The 22,042-nt window shown below is 43.4% G+C and overlaps 1 protein-coding gene across 2 annotated transcripts in view; it reads left to right on the top strand.

Annotated features, from left to right (window-relative positions):
- Window positions 1-4,352: 4,352 nt before the first annotated feature.
- The window catches only part of DCAF5 (DDB1 and CUL4 associated factor 5), a 106,957-nt gene continuing 89,267 nt past the window's right edge, over window positions 4,353-22,042 (top strand). Inside the window, exon 1 of one of the 2 annotated variants that reach the window (XM_032405399.1) lies at window positions 4,353-4,557. Coding sequence is in view for 1 of the 2 variants with exons in the window: in XM_032405398.1 (XP_032261289.1) it covers window positions 4,523-4,736 (214 nt within the window). In the remaining variant the exon portion in view is untranslated. Of the gene's footprint in view, window positions 4,737-22,042 lie in introns of both variants that reach the window. The other variant, XM_032405398.1, reaches the window with a different exon arrangement.

Here is a 22,042-nt window from a genome sequence, read left to right as displayed (position 1 = left end):
TACTACTTTTTTTTTTTTTAAGATTTTATTTATTTGACAGAGAGAGACAGAGCGAGAGAGAGAACACAAGCAGGGGGAGTGGGAGAGGGAGAAGCAGGCTTCCCGCGGAGCAGGGAGCCCGATGAGGGGCTAGATCCCAGGACCCTGGGATCATGACCTGAGCTGAAGGCAGACGCTTAACGACTGAGCCACCCAGGCGCCCCCACTCTTACTACTTCTATTCAACATTGTACCAAAGGTTCCAGCCAAGGCAATTGGGTAAGAAAAAAAAAATAAAAGGCATCTGGATTGAAAAGGAAGAATTAAAACTATTTCTATGAGTCTATGACATGATCTTGTATATAGAAAATTTGAGAAACACACAAAAAACTATTAGAGCTAATAAATTGGTCGAGCAAGTTTGCAGTATATAAGGTCAATATACAAAAATCTATTGCATTTCTATTTACTAGCAATTCAATGGGGGAAAACAGTCTTTTAGACCCCTACCTCACACTATATACAAAAGTTAACTTGGGGTACCTGGGTGGTTCAGTTGGTTAAGCAGCTGACTTTGGTTCAGGTCATGATCTCAGGATCGTGGGATCGAGCCCCGAGTCAGCTTCCCTGCTCAGTGGAGAATCTGCTTGAGGATTCTCTCTCTCCCTCTGCCCCTGCCCCAGCTCATCTCTCGTACACACTCTCTCTCTAAAATAAATAAATCTTAAAAAAAAAAGATAACTTAAAATAGATCATAGACCTAAATGTAAGAGCTAAAACTACAAAATTATATCCTCTGATCCTATAGATCTTGTTGGGGGAATTTGTATTTAAATAGATTTTTTTTTCAAAATTAAAATTGCTGTCTATTTGAAATGGCCAATAAATAAAATCCTTTATTTTTTTTTAAGATTTTATTTATTTATTTGACAGAGAAAGACACAGCGAGAGAGGGAACATAAGCAGGGGGAGTGGGAGAGGGAGAAGCAGACTTCCCAGGGAGCAGGGAGCCTGATGCGGGGCTTTATCCCAAGATCCTGGGATCATGAGCTGAGCCGAAGGCAGACGCTTAATAACTGAGCCACCCAGGCACCCCTCTTAGGTTTTTTTTTTTAACAAATAATTTCTAATGTTTGAGCATTCCCTTAGCATCTAGTAAGTTTTTAAAGATTTTTTACTCTTTCTTCAGTGATATTGGGGTCAAACAAAATAGAAGCCTAAGAACAAATGAATTTCTGGGAACTCTATGCTTGATCAGTATTCAATCCATGGTGAAGCAAGGAGTAAGGAAGGGTTCCCATGTTAAGTAATTCCCATATCTTCGTTTTTCCAGAATGAGTTTTCAAAATAGTGTTTTTTCAGAATGAAATTCAAATGGTGTCATTATGTAGGATTTTCTGGGCCTAGGTAAGAAAAACATGAATTTTTCACTCTTTTTCCTTTTCCCCTGTACATTCTATGCAGTGGATAGATTATTCAAGAGTCCAGTTTCATTTGCTATTTTTAAGCTAAGTACACTGGACTTTTCACTATAAATGCCTATATCAGAAAGGCCAAGCTCATATGATCACTGAAGTTGATATAGTTATGTATGGTATTTTTAGTTTGCAGTAAGTAACACAAGAGACTATGTTAAATTTGTAACAAAAGCAAATAGATACAATGGGGCTTAATCTTTTGAAGCTGGATTACATTATATTAGGTAGGGTTGCCAGATTTAGGAAAAGATAGGATGCTCCAATTCGATTTGAATTTTAGATAAACAATGAGTAATTACATTAATATAAGTATATTCTGAATATTGTGCAGAAAATACATATGCTAAAAATTACTGCTTATCTGGAATTCATATTGAAGTGGGCATCCTGCATTTTACTTGGCACCCCCAATTATGGGACAAGGGAGAGAGAGATTTTATGCATTCTCCTTACAAAAACCTGCCCAGACTAGCAGTAGGCAATAAACAGACTGAGTGGTCCTACATTTCTGTTCTGGTTGGTCACTGAACAGTTAAGGAAGTTTCTAGCAAAGTCCTAGAACTGGGCTGGCTTGTGATCAGATCCTGGTCTATTTTTAGGCTGCGGTAAATGGGACAGTTATTCCAGGGATTGGGGAAAAGCAAGTCACATTTAAAGTTGTGGAGAAGAGGTATATGTTTAAAGAGGGGAGAGCTCGAGAGTGTGTCATATATTGCCACATTAAAGGCCACTTCAACCACATCATTACTGTGTCCATCTCTCCCATCCCAAACAAATAAGGTAGGTATAAATGATGTCTCGTTAATCTAGAAGGTGCCAGATGAGTCCTGTTTTTGAATATGTGGATTAAGTATGTCAAGCAAAGGAACAGTGAGATGGGAAACTGGCCTTGAAATCATCTCCACTGGAATGAAGCACAGATATCTCAAACTCAATCCTTCCATAACGGAAGTCATTACCTTCCCTTCCAAATTCTTCTCTACTCCCTAAGTTCATTCAAATATTCAACAAATATACAAGCGGCCACTGAGTGCCAAGATGTACTGGCTCAGGACATATACCCGTAGCAGAAAGACATGGTCCCTGCTTTGAGCGTAGAGTTGGGGACACTCCAATAAAATCACAAAAATACATGTTTAATTACACATTATGACATTGCTATGAAGAAAAGATGTTGGGTGGCGCCTGGGTGGCGCAGTTGGTTAAGCGAGGGACTCTTGGCTTCAGCTCAGGGTCCTGGGATCTAGCCCTGCCTTGGGCTCTAAGTTCAGCGTGGAGCCTGCTTGAGATTCTCTCTCTCCCTCTCCCTCTGCCCCTCCAGCTCGTGCTCTCTCTCTCTAAAATAAATAAAGAAAATCTTAAAAAAAAGATGTTGGGTGCTAAAAAATCATTCAACAATCTGGCATACTACTACTGATCTTTATGGGGCTATTATAATGAATAAACACCATGAAGCATCCTGAGAACAAAAGTTTTTAAAAAGACAGCACTACACATTTTCCTGTTTAGGAGAACAATATTCCATTAAAACCATAATTTCTGAAATTTGGTGAATATCTAAGTTCAGCAACATTTGTTATAATGTTGACTTTTAAACACTTACTTGCATATGTTATTGGTATAATTAACCTTATCGCAAAAAGTAGAAGTAGGTGATTTTGCCTGATGGGTGTCCTCTTCCATGTTCGCCCACCTTTCATGGGTGTATCCTCAACTGCCCATGTGCTATCTCTGATATAGAGGATGGAATTCCTGCTAAATTGAAAAGGTGAAACTGACACCTGCCTATTTTAGTAGCTGACCATGGTTTATTTCAACGACAGAGCATAGCTTCCAGGAAAAATACAACACACTGACAGGGGGACTTTTACTGTATCTGGTAGAATTCCAAAGCACTTAACACCCAGTCTCCTCGCTGGGGTCAACAACACGGAGGCTCCCCGCCTGCTGAAGTGCAGCTACTTCTGGCCTGGAACGCAGCTGCTGGTTAACAGCTGTACAGCCTCAGAGCTCCACACTCAAGACCTTGAAGAGGAGCTCACTGCACCCAATTAAATAACGTATATTGCTATTTTCGGATAAAGCTTCTTGCGTCTTGCGCATGTAGCTGGAAATAATGGACAGAAGTACTTTGTTTTCTCAGAGCTTTCTCAACTCAGTTTGGGCAATTTTCGTACTACTTATTAAGACCCCCCCCCCCCATATACCACTCTTATTATCTACCAGACGGAACAGTTTAGCCTTTTTACTGAATGGCTGTAGGAAGGGAGAACTGAACTGGGTGTGTGTGTGTCGGGGGGGAAGTAGTATTAAAAATTTACTTGGCGGGGGAGGGACGGGTGCACTCATAAAACCCCCAAGCGGCCTTACCCCATGTCCAGCTCTAACTGCTGGTTCCCTTCCCTTGGACAGGGCTCGGGCGGCCCCAGGATGAGACGAACCGGGTTGAGGGAGGGCGACCACAGCCTGTCCTCCACCCCTCTGCCACCCCGGGGTTGCATTTTCCCCACCGAAAAAAAAAAAAAAAAGCGCGGGGAGTCGACCTAGCGCCGGCCGCCGGGGGAGGAAGGCGAGCCCGCAGCCCCGCTACCGCTCCGATTGTTACGCGCCCTCAACTTCACAGAGTGCGGCGCTCAGGAGGCACAGCGCCGGGAGGAGCTGCGGCGGGAAAGCCGCGCCGCCGCCCGCGGTCTCCAGGCCAGCCGCCCGCGTTCTTCCGGCCAGCAGCCCGCGGCGGGGGAGGGGCAGCCGCCGCCCGCGTTCTCCCGGCACCGGCGGCCGGCGGAAGGGCCGCGCGTCGCGGAAGCGCGGCCGCAGCTGAGAATCAGCTGCTGGAGGAGGCGGAGAAGGAGAGGGAGGAGCCTAGGGGGGAAAGGGAGGGAGGGGACCCTCAGGAAGCCGCGAACGCCACCGAGTGTCTGCACACCTCGCTCCGTCTGCCATGGCTGGTTAAAGAACCATCCGGATCGCAGCGCGGGGGGAGGGCTGGGTGGGGGGAGAGCGGCGGCCGCGCGTGAGGCCGAGGGAGGGGCGGCGGCGCGAACGGCGGCGGCGGCGGTTCCAGCATGAAGAGGAGAGCTGGCCTGGGGGGCAGCATGAGGTCAGTGGTGGGCTTCTTGTCCCAGCGGGGCTTGCATGGGGACCCCCTGCTCACTCAGGACTTTCAGAGGAGACGCCTGCGGGGCTGCAGAAACCTCTACAAGAAGGACCTCCTCGGCCACTTCGGCTGTGTCAATGCCATTGAATTCTCCAACAATGGAGGCCAGTGGCTGGTCTCAGGTAAATCAACCCCCTTCCCCGCCCCGCGCCTCCCGGCCCCCTTCCAACCTCCCCTTTCGCTCTCCCTCGCCACCCTCCTTCTGCCCTCCGCCCCCCCCTCCTCAACCCCCCTTCTGCGGTGGGAAGGTTTGGTGTCAAATTCAAACCCTTACAGGGGGAGGGAGGGGAAGGAGAGGATGTCTTCTGTAAAAAAAGACCTAAAATGGTTGACAGGTCCTTAATTCGCTTTATCCCAAGTGCAAAGTGATCTCTCCTGATGACTGCCCTGGCAGTGTGGGTCGGGGAGGGGGGGCGAGATTACCGCCTGACAAAGTTTGATGGGAAACTCTTCCTCCGTGTACTTTAAAAGGTGCGGGGGGCATTTTGGGGATTCGGAGGGGGAGGAGGCCGAGGCGCGCCGGAGGCCAGGGGGAGCTCGAGTCCCTGGCGCCGGCGTCCGGGAGACGGGGCCTTGGGGCTGGGGGCCGGGCGGTGACAGGGCCGGCCGCCGAGGGGTCGGGGGCCGCGACTCGGGGGGCTGGCTGGGTGAGCGAGGAGAGCAGCCGGGCGGGTCGCTGTTGGCCGCCCCCGTCGGCGCCCTGAGGGGCCCAGCTCCATCTCCCTTCTCTGTAGTGGCCTCTTCCGCGTCGTGTTTTTCTTACGGTGTGGGCAGTGCCGGGGACTGGAGGCTAAGGGGCACCGGCCTGAACTTGAATGCGTAACTTGTGAGGCGGGGGGTGGTGGGTGGGCGACCCCCGGAGACTTGTTGGCTGCAGCCCCGCGCCCTTACCCCCTTTGCCGGCCGCTGCCGTTGCAGGTGGTCTCCGCTCCTCCTCCCTCCCGCCCAGCTGGGCTCGGCTGCCCCCGGGCTCCCCCTCTGGTGTGGGGAAAGTGGCGAAATCGAGGCCGGGGCTCCGGCCGGGCGGTGTAGGCCTCGCTCTCCCGGGGCTCCTAGCGACAGGCAGCTGAATCGATAGCCTATTGCTCCCGGGGAGGCCCGGGCCGGGCGGGCGGCAGCGACTGCTGCCCCGGGGGAGGTGCGCCTGCTGCCCGTGGGGGTGCTCGCCACCGCCCCCCTTCTCCCGGGGGTCTCGGGCCCCAGGCGGGCGAGTGGGGATGGGGTCCGCTGGGGGCGCCTCCCCGAAAGCGGGCTAAGGGGAGGAGGGCGAAGACGGCTGATCTGGCGTTCCCGCTCGCCTTCTACCCCGCTCCGTCCCTTTTCCTGCATCGAGAGGGAGGAAGCGGGAGCCCAGCCCTGGACGTGGCGCTTCGCTTCACCCAGGCCGGTCCCCGAATGGTTTTCTAATTTACGTCAGTGGGCAGCTGGCCAGAAACTTCTGGGATCATGGCAAAGCATCCGTCTTCTTGGCGAGTAACAGTCGGAAGTGGCACGGGCGTACAGTCCAATTTAGGGGTAGCAGAGATAAGACTTGTGTGATCATTTCACGATAAACCTTCTGGGGTTTCTCCAGAACTGACTTGACTTTTCCACCCTAGATCGTTTTCTCTTTGACTAGGTGGTTTTGGCCCTAGATCATCCCCTGAAGAAACCTGATATTCTACTTCAAGGCATACCCCAAACAAAAGCTTCCCTTCCCCAACACTGCCAAAAATTCCAAGGGCAAAAATGGGGGAAGATCTTTTTAAAGAGCTCACCGTTTTTTTCTTCTGTATTCATTATACCCTAGTCTCCTTTCTAGACTGATGTTTTTCAACAGAGGTGTCCCCAGGTACAAGGAAATTCTCCCTACTGGCTGAAGGCATTTGGGGGGTATTCCTGAACTAATCATGGTAATTGAATCATGAGTACAGTCATACATTGCCCAGCTTAACACTTTTTAAAAATAACAGATTTATTAATATATAATTCACATGCCATACAATTCACCCATTTTAAGTTAACATTTTTTTAAAAAAACACTAAAATGTTGCCTCCATTCTCAGTAAGTTATCCTTGTGCAGGACCTTCCCCTATGTCTCAAATGAACCCCATTTTCTCTAGTCTTGGCCAGTTAATTTACTTTATCTTAATTGTAGTCTGTAGAAGAGGAGAGTCCTTTCCACAGGGCAGGCTCTAGCAAACCTTCTGGTTTTAGGCATTTATTTCCTTGTTTTTCTAGGCCGGAGTTGCCCATCTCCATCATTACTTTCTGGGTTTCAGTCTTTGCTCCTTCGTCCTCCTGCCTCCCCTCACACTTCCTCTAGCTCAGTCCTTCCTGTTTCCTTTTTATCTACTCCTGTCCTTGTTCCTAGTCCATGCAGCAGGACCCTGCCCCCCCTCCCCCCCCCAGTTTAGCTCAGCTATACTTAGCTTTTCTTACTTATTTCCTGAACATATACTTTTGATTAGCTATTCACCTTCCATTATCAGTACAACTTATGCTAACAGAAAGTTCCTCCTGTTTGCTTCAGATAAGGAAGCCCCCTCTGGGAGTCATAAATACACCTTAACTTGTTAAAGCTAATTAAATATTGTTCTGGGAAGTCCTTCAATAATCTTCCCCAATTTAAAACTATTTATAATGTCAGGTTTACGTCTTATCTATCATTGTCCTTCTTTAGCAGTTAACACCTGAGGGGAGAGGCTCTTAGGGTTTTGAGGCTAATGCTGTCTATCCCTAATGTTTCACAAAAATGTGGTGGGAGGCCAGATTCTGGTATTGAGATTACCTTTATGCATTTTGTTGTTCTTGTATCTTGTCTGGGTTGGTTAAAGACTTTAGAAAGTGGTGATTAAAATGATAGTGTATTCATAGTTTGTTCACTGTTTATATTTCCTAAGTGTTTGGGCAGGCTCACATTTCTTGTAACTGACACAAAGCTGTTTGGTAGAATTAACTTAGACCTAGGGCAAAAATATTTGCATGATTCCTGTGGCCTTATAAAATGCGATTTGTTAAGGATACATCGTTGCTGTTTTGTTCTAACAGCTGGCCCCTTTTCCAGGGCACAATGAGGCCAGCAGATATTAAGAGTAAGCCAGAGAAAATCAGGAAGGAGAAAGGTGTTCTCCTGGGCAGTGAGACTGTGACAGCAACAAGTGGGAGGATTTTTTTTTTAAAACATTGAGATACTTTTAACTTAAAAAGTATTTTTCTTTATTGTTGATCAGAAAAGGGCATTACTGTGCTATTCTGTAAGGCAGTGTGGTATTGCATACACACATGGTCACTGCTGTGTCATTTAATGTATGACCTTGTAGTCAAGTTACTCTCTGGGTCTGTTTCCTGATGTACCAGCACTTACCTGAAGGGCTCTTATGAGAACTAAGTTAAGGAGACGCCTGGGTGGCTCAGTCAGTTAAGCTTCTGCCCCCGGCTCAGGTCATGATCCCAGGGTCCTGGGATCGAGCCCTGCATCCGAGCCGCATCGGGCTCCCTCCTAAGCGGGGAGCCTGCTTTTCCCTCTGCCTGCCACTCCCCCTGCTTGTGTTCCCTCTTTCGCGTGCTCTCTCTCTCTCTGACAAATAAATAAAATCTTTTTTTTTTTTTTTTTTTTTTTAAAGAACTACATTAGGTAAAGTTTAGGTTGTGTGCTGAACAGAGTGCCAGGTCTCTCAGAGAAAAGCTGAGCTTGTTTTCCTTCCCTTTGGTACTTATAACCTGTGATATTATTATTAGCTGACACTTGTTCTTACAGTATTGGTAACAGACCTGTGCAAATGGGGCAGACAGGATAGTTTTGTGCCTTTTTGATGTGGAATGAGAAGGCACAATGTGTTCAAGTACTGCTCATAAGAGATCCTACCAACATCAAGGAATGTATGTTAGAACACATATTGGGGGATATCCTGGGTTTACCCTTTAAGTCTTTGGTTGCATCTAATAATATTATTTTCCCTGAATTGATATTTAAGACTAATTGATATTAGAACCTGTAGAGCTAGCAGATTAATAGCCCATTAGTATGAAGTTTTGAGTTTCAGTGAGAGATTATGATCTCTTTCCTGATGCTTATGACTAAATGTAGGAAAAGCACCTTCAGAAGCTTTTCTTTCTTTTTTTTAAAGGTTTTTTTTTTTTTTAAGATTTTATTTATTTGACAGAGAGAGGCACAGTGAGAGAGGGAACACAAGCAGGGGGAGTGGGAGAGGGAGAAGCAGGCTTCCCACTGAGCAGGAAGCCCGATGCCGGGGCTCGAAGTGGGGGCTCGATGCGGGGCCGATCCCAGGACCCTGGGAACATGACCTGAGCCGAAGGCAGACGCTTAACGACTGAGCCACCCAGGCGCCCCCAAAAGCTTTTCAAATAGTGTCGGTAACTGTACTGTTTCAAAGTGTTAGTTAATAGGAGTTGTGAATGGGGAGGAGCATTTAACTATATTTACTTGGTCATGATATTTATAAGTGAGATAGCTGTTTAGTTCTATTTCTATTTCATGTGAGTCTTTGACTTTACTGATTATCATAAGTTAGGTAGAGATTAATAGCATGAATTCTGGAGTCAGGCTGCCTGGGGGTGAATATCAACTACTTGATAACTGGGTTACCTTTGTTAAGTCACTCACTCTGTGCTTCCTCAGCTATATAATAAGAGCAGAAATACCCCACAGGGTTGTGGTGAGGACTGCATGAAATAACACTTGTCAAGTTCTTAGCACCAGGGCCTATCCACTGCTGCAACTCTTTGTATTGTTATTTAGCTTGAACCTCACCAAAAGCTTTTAGGAGATTGACACTTTCAATATCTAACATTTATTGCACATAGCACAATACAGTGTGAAAAATTGAGAAAGCTCTCAATGAGATGAACTGTTAAAATGCTTTGTAAATAAGCTTAACCCCAGTGTTGTCATCAAACGTATTTTAAGCATCAAATAATAGCTGTGATAATAACCATATTCTCAACTTGAACCTATTAATAATGATCATTTCCTGTTTCCCAGTCACTAGTTCTATCAATTTTATGGAATCAGTTTTTTTTGTAAATAAATTCATCTAAGAGCATGTTATCTACAGGTAAAGTGTTTGGCTTTAGCCAGTGGAATAAAGTCTTAAACTCATTAGAACTTCTCAGGTGTTTAATTGGAATGAATTTGTTGGTCCAGTGGTTAGTTTATCAGGAAAAATATGGCTAGTGGTAGGGCAGATTTGTGACTTGAAAAAGCTTTCATAGTACATACATTTCAATAAGGTGATTAGGGAATCAATTACTGGATTTTCTTCTGGGCCTTTCTATTTACTGATAATCCATTGCTGTGAAGGTGTTAAATTTTATCCTTTGGTCTATTAATTAGTTCAACAAATAGTTTTTGAGTGCATAGTTTATAAAGCAGAAGCAATTAGAAGAACAGAAATGGTATATCAGGTATAAACCATGCCTCCAAGCTTGCATTTTAGGAACATTTACTTATCATCTGTAATAGTGCATATGGCCCTTTAAAAAATGTTTCCCCTCTGCTTTATGATACTTTAATAGATACCTGATTTTTCTCGGGTTTGCAGTATTTATTATAGCAAATAATCCTCTTGCTTACGAGTTTTAGTGGGAAAGAAAGAAGGCTCATAGAGATGGCCTTGGAGGACATTGCTATGATAAATTATAGAGATCGTGTCATAAGGATAAGGTAACATGGATATTTATAGATGCACATTATTTTTCCCACTTGTTCTTCAGTCAGCTAATTGATACCTATCAAAGATTGGCAAATTTAGAATTATGCCCAGGTTTGTCACTTCTACTTTAAAATAAGCTAGTGAGGTTGAACTGATGACCGCCAATCTTATTAGACATTAGTAGCACAGCAAAAAGTTGTCTTTGTGTTCTGTATTGTTCAAAGGATCATCACTGACTTAACTTATGCCAGTGTGTTTTTCATTACTAAGAGTTCCTAAGAGGAGCAGTGGCCCTCAGTTATGGATCCTGGTGACCACAAGTGTGTGCTCATTCACTGACGATTGTTAGATTTGGTTGTAAAGTGCAGTTGGAATCATTTAGATCAGGGAAACTTTATTGACCAGTAAAACTTGAAACACAGATGGATGCTGTGTTCTGAATTGTGAGTTAAGAAGTAACTTACAGGGGCGCCTGGGTGGCTCAGTTGGTTAAGCGACTGCCTTCGGCTCAGGTCATGATCCTGGAGTCCCTGGATCGAGTCCCGCATCGGGCTCCCTGCTTGGCAGGGAGTCTGCTTCTCCCTCTGACCCTCCCCACTCTCATGTGCTCTCTCTCATTCTCTCTCTCTCAAATAAATAAATAAAATCTTTAAAAAAAAAAAAAAAAAAAAGAAGTAACTTACAGAAGAAGTAGATGCGTTTATCTTATGCATTGAGCCAGGTGAAGAGCACTTCCATTTGTTAATAAACAGCACTTAATTTTAATTTTTTTCTTTTTTATGGGTTCAAGAAAGAAGTAATTGCTTTTATTATTGTTTTAGTCTGAATTTAGATACTCAAGGGTAGAATTAAAGCCTTTTAAAATTAAAGGAACTAAAATCCTAATTCAAATGAAGATGACGTAGATTAAGAAGGAATCGATTCTGTTTTCAATTTTTGGTGCCCCACATTTTAAGTATTGTCTCTTACAATTGAAGAACTGAATATTAATCTGTTAGGATTAACCTCAGATTATTGTGAGAATGTGAAATTACATTTCTTTTTTACTTGATTCTCTGTTTAAAATTTTGATTTTGGGCGCCTGGGTGGCTCAGTTGCTTAAGCGACTGCCTTCGGCTCAGGTCATGATCCCGGGGTCCTGGGATCGAGTCCCACATCAGGCTTCCCTTGCTCTGCGAGGAGCCTGCTTCTCCCTCTCCCTCTGCCTGCCACTCTCCCTGCTTGTGCTCGCTCTCTGTCAAGTAAATAAATAAAATCTTAAAAAAAAATAAAATAAATTTTTGATTTTAAGTTATAGGGGTGAGGTTACTATTTGCCTGTGGATATGTAAGCTGATTTTAGGTGATTTTTGAATAAATATTTAAATTTTAATAGTACATTTATTTTTATATATGGAAAAGTTAACCAGCATGTATAAAATATTTTTAATGAATTTATTGCTTAAGGTGAGGTTAAAATTTTAAAAGTCAATTTAAAGAAAAATAATGGTAAATGTGTTTACATGGATATGGCAGAAATCTAAAGTTGATCGAGATTGACTGAAGCTTGGGAAATACTTCATTATGTAGTCTTTTTTGTATCTTCTTTCTTCCTCATTGAATCAGAGAGAAGGGAAGATCTTCATTTTATGGAAGAGAGAGTGGAAAAGTAGAAAGATGACTTGCCCAGAGCTGCCTTGTTAGTCTTTGGCAGTCAGCAGGCCAAGTAGGGCCCATTGCTCCCAGGCATGTGCTGTTTCTAAATTGCCTTTTTATATTTTTCTTTCCCTTTTCTTATAGGGTAATTCACCTTTTCTGGATCTCTTTTAAAAATTGAAAGCTGGAAAAATTAGCAATTTCTGAGCACGTGTGCAACTCTAGTTGCTCCTCTTAGATGATAAATTATATTTGTGTTTTGCTGTAAATAAAGTTAAGTTGTTCCACACAGGTATCTTATGTTTATTTATTCATTAAAAATATTTAATAGGAACATACTATGTGTGCCTCTTTAATCTTAATAATAACTGCAAGAATTTTTTTAAATCATTTATTTAGCTTATAATGTGTGCCAGGCTCTCTGCTAAGCACTTTATATATGTCTTATTTGCCACTTGGAAAATAACCAGTGTTATCTATAGTCTAGAAAGACACAGGCACTTGAAGGTTTTGTATTAATTGTCATAACTAAGTGCTAAAAAATCAAGAAAGGACATTGATCAATGACTGCTGAGGATTCTGAAACGCAAAGAACAGGTAGGGCATTGGTGGAAGAATAGATACTGGAATTCATTGTTTCTGGTTCAGATGAAGTGAAATATAATTCTAGGAATGAAAAAAGATTATTACCTTGGCCTATTACCTTGGTCGTCGTAGAAAATTTGGTTCCAATAGCTGCTTCCCAGATTTTTGTTCTTTTCAGCTTTAATACTTACTAGTCATTACTGCCAACATAAGCTTCGTAAAACTTAACTCTCATGATCACACATTCACTGCTGATCCCTCAAAAAATCTACAGTGCTCCCCAGGGTCCACCAAATCAAATAGGAATGCCTCACCTGACGTTCAACTGAGACATTGCTGTTCACAAAGATGAATGTTAAACAATAAAAATAGCTAATTTTTGAGCATGTCATTCATTTATCACATATTATTTGGGGGTGTTTCATATGTCAGGCACATTTATATATGTGACCACATTTAATACTTACAAGAAACTTTCCTAAGGTAGGGTTAGTGCTATTATCCTTATTTTACATATGAAGAAACTGAGGTTTAGAGAAGTTAAATGACCTCCAAGGCTCCTGTAGTTTGCGGTGGAGCTGGATTTGCAGCCTGGGTCTGCTGGAGCAACTGAGACATGCTGCTGACTGCTCTGAAATTTTTAGACTGTTTTGTAGGACCCGACTTTTCCCCTACATTCTCTTCTCTTGCTGGTATCACTGGTACTTTGCTACCTGCTTCCCTCACCCACTTTGTGTAAATGAAGGGAGGGGGTATAGCTGTGGGGATGGATCAGTGGGTTTTGAGCCAATAAGCATAGTTCTGGTCATAGCTACCATACTCAAACCTCCAGCAGATCTCTCTTGGTGCTAGAAATCAGCTGGATGTTGCTCTTGGCAGTCATCTAAAGTCGTCTTCTTCCTTACACTTTGCATGTTCCACACTGGCTTATATAAACCATGTAACTTCACACTGGGTTGAACTCACCTGCTTTAGTGAGGTATAATTAGGAGTGGGTATATTCTGGTTACCAGTTTGGTTCCTCTTCTCCATTAGCCCAACCAAAAGTACAAACAACATACATGACTCGTACTATTTACTGAGCCTATAATTTGAGTTTGATATCTGCTGAAAGCATGCTGGTTGAGTACATTTCCCTGATTTCAGCCAAAAGAAATAGGTGTCTCCTCATAAGGACATAGACGAATAATGATAAAGTGCTTTTTGGAAGGTTTAAACAATGTAACATGGGATAATTTGCCCAGAAAGTACGGGTAAGTCATTTGGAAGTACTTTGCCACAGACACAATATCATAAAGGAAGGTATGACTCCTAGACCAGATGATAAGCCTGTTTAATCCTTAATGAGCTTGAATTATAGTGTTCTTGCAAATAAAATTTACTTCTGTCACCAGCAACTTCACTCTGCTTCTGTGAAAAAGAAGTCGTTCCCTTTCCAAGGTTAATCACAGATTAGGTTAACAAGGAGGGTTAGATTCCACTTGCTTTTCATGTCAGTTATCCTAAGTCAGGAATTCAGGGAAAGACTTGACAACAGCAGTTTGTCACTTTTGTTATCTGCTCTTCCCATACCTTCACGGTCACACTTTCCTTGCTACCTTACTCACTCATTGCACTTTGCAGTGTTGATACCCAAGATTCTATCACGTACCTCTCAGGATGCAGAGTTGATATGCATTGGAGGTCAAGTCCATGTGCTCTGAGTATTATTTTCTTATTAGGGCCAATTTTAAAATGGAAGTTATACTCTGGAGGTCTGGGGATATAGGAATCAATGAGAAAATGGCATCTGAGGAAACTGATAGGTTTATAACAGATCCTAGTAGCAGAGATGTTGGTGGAAAGACTGATTCCCATCTTCCGTTTTTCCTCTGCCGGGCTCCTACCCCTTGATACAGCGAGGTAAGATTACCTTACGTGGTTGATAAGGTCACTGTGTAGGTCTCCTACCTACCTTGCTGCTGGCTGGGGTCCTTTATAACAAGGTGACTGTATATCCTGGTTTGCTTGGGACTATCCTAATTTCCCCATTGTCCCAGTACAATTATTAACACTCCTTTCATTCTTAAAAAGAAGTCGTAGTTTGAATGATAAGTTATATGACCACCTACTCATAATCACCTGAGCTGGCCGGTACTCAACTAAAACCAAAGCCCTACTCTCTTAGCTCTCCTATTCACCGTTGAATGCCTCTGGTGAGAAAGGCTCCAAGTCTCCATTCTGCTGTCAGGTCTTTCAGCTGTCAATTTTAAGGTACTGGATTGAGTCTGAGAGGCAGAATGGTTAGTCATTTGTCCCTTTGTTTCTTATTAGAAAGGAGGAGAGGCAGCTAAAACCATTAAGAAAATGCTACATCCAGAGCCTAGTAAGTTACCCCTTCCTTTGTATATACCTCATCTTATAGTTATTGTTCTACTGTTCACTTGTACATTCTTCCTCCCCCCTTTTTAAAAAGTCTTCCTGTGGGTTGTTTTTTTGCAGTTGATTTTAAGGAAAGGTGTTTTGGGGAATGATTCCCCACTGAGTTGGGATTTTTTTCCCTGAGGTGTTTTTATCCAAAATGTGGGTGTGATACTGATACTAAAACCATGTTATTAAAACTCCATGTTATGGAGTATCTGTCCAGTACCAGAATACATTTGGAGTAAAAGTTGGCCCCTCAAATGTATAGATTGGCCCTGGGAAGGATTTTCAGGAATTATAGTTTTTCAGGTATATGGCCAGTTGCCTCTAGAATGTCTTTCATGTTGTGAAATGACATCAATAAAGAAGTTTAAGAGATCTGGGTTAGAGTCCTGATTTTACCATAGTCACTGTGATCCGTTTACTATTAACGTTCTGTCTCTGTAGAACCATAGAATTTTATTGCTGGAAAAGACTAATGGTCATCTAATTGAAGCTTTTAATTTTACATATAGGGACACAGGAGCAAAGAAGTAAAGTGATTTGCTCAGTAGTTTACAACTAGTAAGTAGTATAGTCAGGATTAAAATCTGAATCTCAGGGGTCTTCTGATCTGGTCTCTCAATAGGGAAAGTCATGAGATTCTGTGTTTCTAAAGGACTTTACTCTCAAGTAAAGTGTTAAACTTTCGTTGGCTTCCTCTGCCCCTACATTCTTTCCTTATTTATTTTTTTAGATTTATTTATTTTAGAGAGAGAGTTTGTATGCATGAGCAGGGGGAGGGCAGAGAGAGAGGGAGAGAGAGAATCCTCAAGCTGACTCCCTGCTGAGTGCAGAGCCCACCCAACACAGGGCTTAATCCCAAGACCCTGAGATCATGACCTGAGCTGAAATCAAGAGTCGGACACTTAACTGACTGAGCCACTCAGGCACCCCTCTGCTACTACATTCTATCTGCAGTTTCATTGTCCCTGAACATGGTTGTTTTGATTAAGTTGGCAGTGCCCATTATTTCAGAGATGAGTCAGTAGAGATTTTCCAGGTTGGAGGCAGACTGTCACTCTGGCTGTCTCCAGTTTTAATTCTTAGTCTGACTATACTTCCCTTACTTTGGAAAGTCTGTTTCCTTCCAAGAACATTACTCAGGAGGAGGAATTTTCTGCAAACCTAGGTGCCTGTCAAAATCTTGTTATACAACTTCTCTCATTCTGAATTTCCATTCAAGTCTTGTATCTAAATTTCAATTGTATCTTTTGTGTTACTGCTTAAGGCCAAGTGAATAATTGGAACCTCTGAGGATTGTTGTGTGTTTTTTTAAATAGGTGTCTTTTTTTTTTTTTTAAGATTATTTATTTGTCAGAGAGAGAGAGAGCACAAGCAGGGGGAGCGGCAGGCAGAGGGAGAAGCAGGCTCCCTGCTGAGCAAGGAGCCTGATGTGGGACGCAATCCCAGGACCCTGGGATCAGGACCTGAGCTGAAGGTGACTGAGCCACCCAGGCATCCCTTTTTATAGGTGTCTTAACCAAGTTTGATGGTTTATACAGATATCACTAGCAGCCATAGATGGCTGAAGCATGTGTTTTTGCCTTCCACATACTGGCAAGAAACAACTGAAATTTACATGTTTGGCAACCAGCTTCAAGCAGCCCTTGAGTCTCAGGGTTGACATCTCTGTTTATACCTGCTTGTGGGTGGGTATTATGTGCCTTCCTAAAAGAACTAAAGCATTGGGCCTGCATTCGTTCAACCTTCTTAGAATTTCTCAAGAAGAGAAAAGAAAGCTTTATTATGTTGTTAATGTTGCTTATGCAAGGAATTTTACAAAAGTCAGGCAGGCGTGTTCTTATTTTAAAAAACAAAAAAATCAAACTACTCAATAAATGAAGAGAGTGCCTGTGATATAATCATGAGAACATATTGTCCAGGTTAATTCTGTACGGCAGAAGTGAGACTGGACATGATCTGTGGTCTGGGAGTACCTTACAGTGCATCATACTATCTTAATAACTTCCTTGTAAATCCTTACTGTTGATGAGATCCAAGAATCTGTTTTTAGTGTTCCCTTAGCTCTATTTGAAGAGCTTTTGTTCTTTGACATTTCACTAATTCCATACTTTACTATTGAGAATTTCCTGTTGAATCATGCAGGTCAATAGAATAGGACACTTAGAAGACAGGCTTCCTACTTATTCATACGTTTTTAAAAAGATCATGTATTAATTATAGGAAATTCAGAAAATAGATATTTAAAGAAAGGAAGTATACCACCTACTCAGGATGACCATTTTTGACACGTGGGACATATTTTAGCCTTTTTTTTTTTGTATGCATGTGTACATAGTTTAAAAATAAAATTGGGGGGCGCCTGGGTGGCTCCAATCAGTTAAGTGTCTGACTCTTGATTTCGGCTCAGATCATGATCTCAGGGTCTCATCCGGGAGTCTGCTTGAGATTCTCTCTCTCTCCCTCGGCCCCTCCTCCTGCTTGTGTTCTCACGCTCTCTCCCTCTCTCTCTCAAATAAATCTTTTTAAAAAAATTTAAGAAATTGGGATTAGGTCATCTCTGCTGTTTTGTACCTGTTTTCTTAATATTAACATTTTTTTGGTATGCCATTGAATATTTCTCAAAAGCTGGGTTTCTCAACCTCAACAGTATTGACATTTGGGGCTGGGTAATTCTTTGTTATGGGGAGCTGTCCTGTGCATTGTAGCATGTTTAGCAGCATCCATGGCCTCTAACCAGTATATGCCGGTAGCACCTTCCCTGTCGTGATGACCAGAAATGTCTCTAGATGTTGCCAAATGGTCCAGGCGGGAGATCACTCTGGGTGAGAACCACTGTCTTAAATAAAAAATTCTTAGACTCTTTGGTCTCAGGACCTCTTAAAAGTCATTGAAGACCTCAAAGAACTTTAGTTTATGTAGGTCATTTTTATCAGTTTTTATTGTATTAGAATTTAAAACTGATAAAGCTTAAAAAATTCTTTTAAGAATAGAAATAATAAACCTTATATTAACATAATAATGTCTTAACAAAAAGTATTTTCTTTTTTTTTTTTTTAAAGATTTTATTTATTTATTTGAGAGAGAGAATGAGATAGAGCATGAGAGGGTCAGAGGGAGAAGCAGACTCCCTGCCAAGCAGGGAGCCCGATGTGGGACTCGATCCCGGGACTCCAGGATCATGACCTGAGCCGAAGGCAGTCGCTTAACCAACTGAGCCACCCAGGCGCCCCGCAAAAAGTAACTATTTTCCAAAATAAAAAATAGAGAAGTAACATTACCTCTTCCAACTCTTTAATGTCGTAATAGACATTACGAAGGCATTTGCATTTAATCTGTTGTGAAATAATTGGTTTAGCTGACATAGATGAAGAAAATTCAGCCTTACACAGGTATATAATTAGAAAAGGGAAGAGTATTTTAATGCCTTATCAGATAACTGTGCATATTCTTTGAGATTATATCAAAACTCAACAAGTGGAAGTTTCTTAAAGATTAGTTGCAATGTAGAATCTGAAACCATTATCAGAGAAATTTTCAGTATGTTACATTAAAATCCTTTAGTCTGTAGGAACGCCTGGGTGGCGCAGTCGGTTAAACAACCGGCTCTTGGTTTAGGCTCATGTCATGATCTCAGGGTCATGAGTAAGGGAGTCTGCTTGAGATTCTCTCTCCCTCTCACCTTCTGCCCCTCCTCACCCCTGTACGCACACGTGTGCACACGCTCTCTCTCGCTCCAAATAAATAAAAACTTTAAGAAAAAAACCTTCCCCTTAGGTTGCTGAAAAATTCAAAGATCAGGCAACCTTGAGGCTGCATTTCTCTGTGGCAGTAACTGGCTGGAGCTGAGTAGCGGCTTGTTCTTTAAAAGGGTTGTCTCTTCTCCAGTCGGCCTTTTGCTTTGACAGGTTTCACTCATTTGCTTTGTGGCCTGGCCCCTGTTGTTTTCGAGAGGCTGAATTGTATCATGGTAAGGAGCTGGGATTCAGATCCCAACTCCCACTCTTGATTGCTGTGTACCTTCAGGATATTTAGCTTTTCTGTAGTTTTATCTGGATAATAAGGATAGCAACAATACCTACTTCATAAGATTGTTAAAAGGATTAGAAGAGCCACTAAATGTAAAACCCTTAGGATAGCCCCTGGCCCAGAGTAAATTTAGCTAAGTTAGCTGTTGTTGGAGTTCAAACAGCATATAATTGGCTAACATTTCTGTAGCTCATACTAGTATCAGGCAATGGGCCAAGCCCTCCACACAGATCTATCTCATTAATCCTAACAAAATACTATAAAACAGGTAGAGTTATTTTCTCAGTTTTGCAGATGAGAGGATACAATTGAGAGAGGTTAAGTGACCTGCCTGAAGGCACTCAGCTGGTAAGTAGTATCAACATTAAGAGTTGAACCGATGCACTTTGAATTCTAAGCCTGTGGTTCTGAATGCTGTGCTGCCTCATGCTACATCTATCTCTAAAATAGGTCTAATTACAGAAGTGGCAGGCTTGGGTAAATGGAGATTAGTGCTCTTAATGTTTTTGTAAGCGATTTGAGGAGAGTATGCATATAAATATCTCAAATTTATATATGACATCATTTCATTCCGGTAGTGAAACACCAAACCAATAAGTATAAACCGTAGGCAACTCTTTGGATGGAGTGAGTGAGCTGAAGAGTGACTACTGACTTTCTTTTTTTTTTTTTTGAGAGTGAGAGCATGGGAGGGGAGGGGCAGAGGGAGAGGAACAGAGAGAATCTCAAGCAGGCTCCCCACCCAGCAGAGCCGAACCAGGGCTCAGTCTTATGACCCCCGAGATAATGACCTGAGCCGAAACCAAGAGTCGGACACTTAAACCGACTGAGCCGCCCAGGTGACCCTGATAAGTGCTGACTTTCAGAGTAGGTAAATGTAAAATAAAATAAGAAAAATAATAGATTGCATGATGTGCTTCAAGATAATCAGTAAGGACTTGAGAGTCATTTTGGTCTATTATTTGAGGGTCAAAAAGGCCAGCAAACATTTCAAGCCTAGGGACGCCTGGGTGGGTCAGTCATTAAGCATCTGCCTTCGGCTCAGGTAATGATCCTGGGGTCCTGGGATCGAGCCCCACATCGGGCTCCTTGCTCGGCGGGAAGCCTGCTTCTCCCTCTCCAACTCCACCTGCTTGTGTTCCTGCTCTCGCTCGCTCTGTCAAATAAATAAATAAAAGCTTAAAAAAAAAACCCACAAACATTTCAAGCCCATTAGGATAGCTATTACTTAAAAACAACAAGACAAAACAGAAAATAACAGGTGTTGGTGAGGATGTGGAGAAATTGCAAGTTTCGTGCTCTGTTGGTGGGAATGTAAGATGGCACAGCCACTGTGGAAGACAGTATGGCAGTTCCTCAGAAAAGTAAACAGAATTACCATATGATCCAGGAATTTCATTTCTGGGTATAAACCCCAAAGAATTGAAAGCAGGGAATTGAGCAGATAATTTGTACACTCATGTTCATAATAGCATTACTCACTATAGCCAAAGGGTGGGAGCATGAATGGACAAACAAAATGTGGCATATACATAAAGTAGAATATTATTCAGCCTTGGGGCGCCTGGGTGGCTCAGTTGTTAAGCAGCTGCTTTTGACCTCACGTCCCGCATGGGGCTCCCTGCTCCACAGGAAGCCTGCTTCTCCCTCTCCCACTCTGCCTGCTTGTGTTCCCTCTCTTGCCGTGTCTCTGTCAAATAAATAAAATCTTTGGGGGGGAAGAAAAAGAATATTATTCAGCCTTAAAAAGGAAATTCTGTCACGTGCCACAATATGGATGAACCTTGAAGACATTATGATGAAATAAGCTAATCATAGACAAATTTTGTATGAGTCCCTTTATTTGAAGTACTTAGAGTAGTTGAACTCATAGAGACAGAAATAGGGTCTCTAGAGTTAGAATCATGCTTGCCAAGGACAGGGGGAGGCAGGAATGGAGATTTATTATATTTAGTGGGTACAGAATTTCAGTTTGTGAAGATGAAAAATTTTGGAGATAGGTTGTGGTGATAGTTGCATAACAATGTGAAAATGTGAATGTATTTAATGCCACAAAACTCTACACTTGAAAATGACTTAAGAAAAAAACCCAGCAAAATGTTAGGCATGTCTAGGAAAAATAAATTGGAGACAAAATGGAAAATGCTTTTCTTGGGGGCGGAGCAAGATGGCGGAGGAGTAGGAGACCTGGATTTCATCTCCTCTCAGGAATTCAGCTGGATAGGGATCAAACCATTCTGAACACCTACAAACTCAACAGGAGATCGAAGAAAACAATAACAACAACTCTCTGAACAGAAAAGCGACCACTTTCTGGAAGGTAGGACTTGCGGAGAAGTGAATCCGAGGCGTTATTCGGGAGGATAGACGGCGGGGGAGGGGCCTCCGTCGGCTGCTTCTGGCAAGTGATAGAGCCACGGAGCACAAAATCGGAACTTTTAGAAGTCTGCTCCGCTGAGGGACGTCACTCTGGTGGCGAAGTGGGGGGTGGAACCCTCGCGGGACAGTGTGGTCTCAGGACCCTCGGGGTCACAGAAAGACCGGGGGTGCCTGAGTGCGGCAGAGCTCCCAGGTATCGGAGCAGGGAAGCCGGCTGCAGAGACGGAGCCCAGGGGCAGGCTCTCAGCTCGGGGTTGCTATAAACTGTGATCCGCGGCACAGTCGGGCCACTGCTCCTCCAGCAGGGACCCAACAAGCGGCAGATCCGGGGAGACTCACCTTCTTCCCCCGGGAGGAGAGGTGCGGGAGCGCACCGCGGGGATCTGCTGGGTTTGGAGACTCCACCCGGGGTCGGGTGCCAGATAGAAAGGCGCGGTCACAGGCCGGGTGAGCGCGGAGTGTGGCCGGAGACCGGGGAGACGGGAGTGACTGACTGCTTTTCTCTGGGGGCTCGCTGAGGAGCGGGACCCCGAGTTCTCGGCTCCGCCGGGGCGGAGACTGGGAGGCCGCCATTTTCACTCTCCGCCTCCAAAGCTGTACGGAAAGCTTGCAGGGAACAAAGGCTCCGGAGAGCAAACCCGAGCAGATTACTTAGCCCGGACCGGCAAGGGCGGGGCAATTTTGCCTCTGGCAAAGACATTTGGGAACCACGGCAACAGGCCCCTCCCCCAGAAGATCAG

The sequence above is a fragment of the Phoca vitulina genome, unplaced genomic scaffold, assembly GCF_004348235.1.
Source record: "Phoca vitulina isolate PV1807 unplaced genomic scaffold, GSC_HSeal_1.0 scaffold7, whole genome shotgun sequence".
Classification (NCBI taxonomy): domain Eukaryota; kingdom Metazoa; phylum Chordata; class Mammalia; order Carnivora; family Phocidae; genus Phoca; species Phoca vitulina.
Note: the sequence above shows the minus strand (reverse complement) of the source record. Positions and strands in the feature narration are given on the sequence as shown.